This window comes from Echinops telfairi, unplaced genomic scaffold, assembly GCF_000313985.2.
Source record: "Echinops telfairi isolate 266 unplaced genomic scaffold, ASM31398v2 ScPeMD7_16;HRSCAF=60, whole genome shotgun sequence".
In the NCBI taxonomy this organism is placed as follows: Eukaryota; Metazoa; Chordata; class Mammalia; order Afrosoricida; family Tenrecidae; genus Echinops; species Echinops telfairi.
The window spans coordinates 3,610,725-3,612,241 of NW_022103913.1; the positions used below are offsets into that span (position 1 = coordinate 3,610,725).

Genomic DNA, 1,517 nt, shown 5'->3' on the forward strand with positions numbered 1-1,517 from the left:
TATTGAAACTAGAACAACTTTAAAATGGGTCAAAAGGGAGATCAAAGGTTAAATTTTAACCTACCTGCATCTGCCATTACCTGCTCACAAAGACATGTAAGTTCCACAAACTGCTGTTGACTTGCATCCATAGTCAAGAGTTCAAAGAAGTCGTGGCCTCCCCAGCCAGCTGAACTCTGAGGTGATTGTGGAAAAGCAGCCACGGCCTCAGTGTCGATTTTGGTCACAAGGTCTCCCACAGTGCCCCGGTCTGGGCTTCAGATCATGACTGCCCACATACCCACTGTGGGCCGCAGGCTCACCACTGGGAGTCTCTGGACCTGGGCGTTTCTTGCGCAGAAAAGGGGTGGCGCTCACCAGCAGTCAGGTGGTGGCCAGCCACTCACATCAAGTGCAGCCCCGGCTGAGCAAGGCCTCAAGGAATAGTAGCTTCTAGCTTTAATATTTCGCAGAGTGAAACTTTCCCCTTTTAAAGTGTAAATAAATGATAATCTAATGCCAAAATGAATGGAAAGGGAGAATATGCCACATTTTAGAAATTCTATATATATACACAGTTATATATATTTTTTCTTCTAGGCCAATTGTATCAGAGAGAAATGAACTTCTCATTCAGTTTTTATCAGACTTAAGTTTAACTGCAGATGGATTTATTGGTCACTACAAATTCAGGCCCAAAAAATTGCCGACAACCATAGCCCCACCTGTTACCACCACACCCACTGTAACTACAGGTAAGTGTATGTTTTTGAGGTTTCTATGCAAGCTTTGAGAGAAAATTTATTTTGAAGTGGAAAAAAATGGAATAAGGGAAAAGGCCTTAAAAATTCCCTTACATGAAAAATTATATTAGGATACAGGGGGAGGAGAAGGGGGTTTCCAAAGTTTGTGGAAAAATTTGTTAGCTTTTCATTCCATTTCTCCACTGAACTTTTGGAAGCCCCCTTGTATAAATCACTAGTGATATAAAGGTATGGGTGGAAGAACGCACGTACGCTAATACATTTTAAATGCCTCCTAAGCCAGTGGTTCTCAACCTGTGGGCCCTGACCCCCTTTGGGAGTTGAACCACCCTTTCACAGGGGTCGCCCGATTAATAACAGTAGCAAAATGATAGTTAAGAAGTAGCAACAAAAATAATTTTATGGTTGGAGGGGTCACCACAACATGAGGAGCTGTATTAAAGGGTTGCGGTATTAGGAAGGTTAAGAACCCAATGTTGGCCACTTAAATATTTGTAAGAAGCCTATTCTAAACATAGAGTAAGTTTTCTTATCTGGTACTTACAGAATTATTTTATTTTATGACAAAGTCTAAGACTATTTCATTATAGGCTTTCCCCCCGCCCCCATAAACAATTGTTTTAATTGTTTTAGGGGCTCATACACCTCTTATCACAATCCATACATACATCAATGGTGTAAAGCACATTTGTACATTCATTGCCCTCATCATTCTCAAAACATTTGCTCTCCACTTAAGCCCCTGGCATCAGGTCCTCATTTTTCCCCCTCCCT

General features: G+C 41.6%; 1 protein-coding gene across 1 annotated transcript in view; it reads left to right on the plus strand.

Annotated features, from left to right (window-relative positions):
- The window catches only part of PCOLCE2 (procollagen C-endopeptidase enhancer 2), a 90,274-nt gene that overhangs the window by 71,120 nt on the left and 17,637 nt on the right, over positions 1 to 1,517 (plus strand). Inside the window, exon 5 of the mRNA XM_004712106.2 lies at positions 580 to 734. Within this exon, the coding sequence (XP_004712163.1) occupies positions 580 to 734 (155 nt within the window). The remainder of the gene's footprint in view (positions 1 to 579; positions 735 to 1,517) is intronic.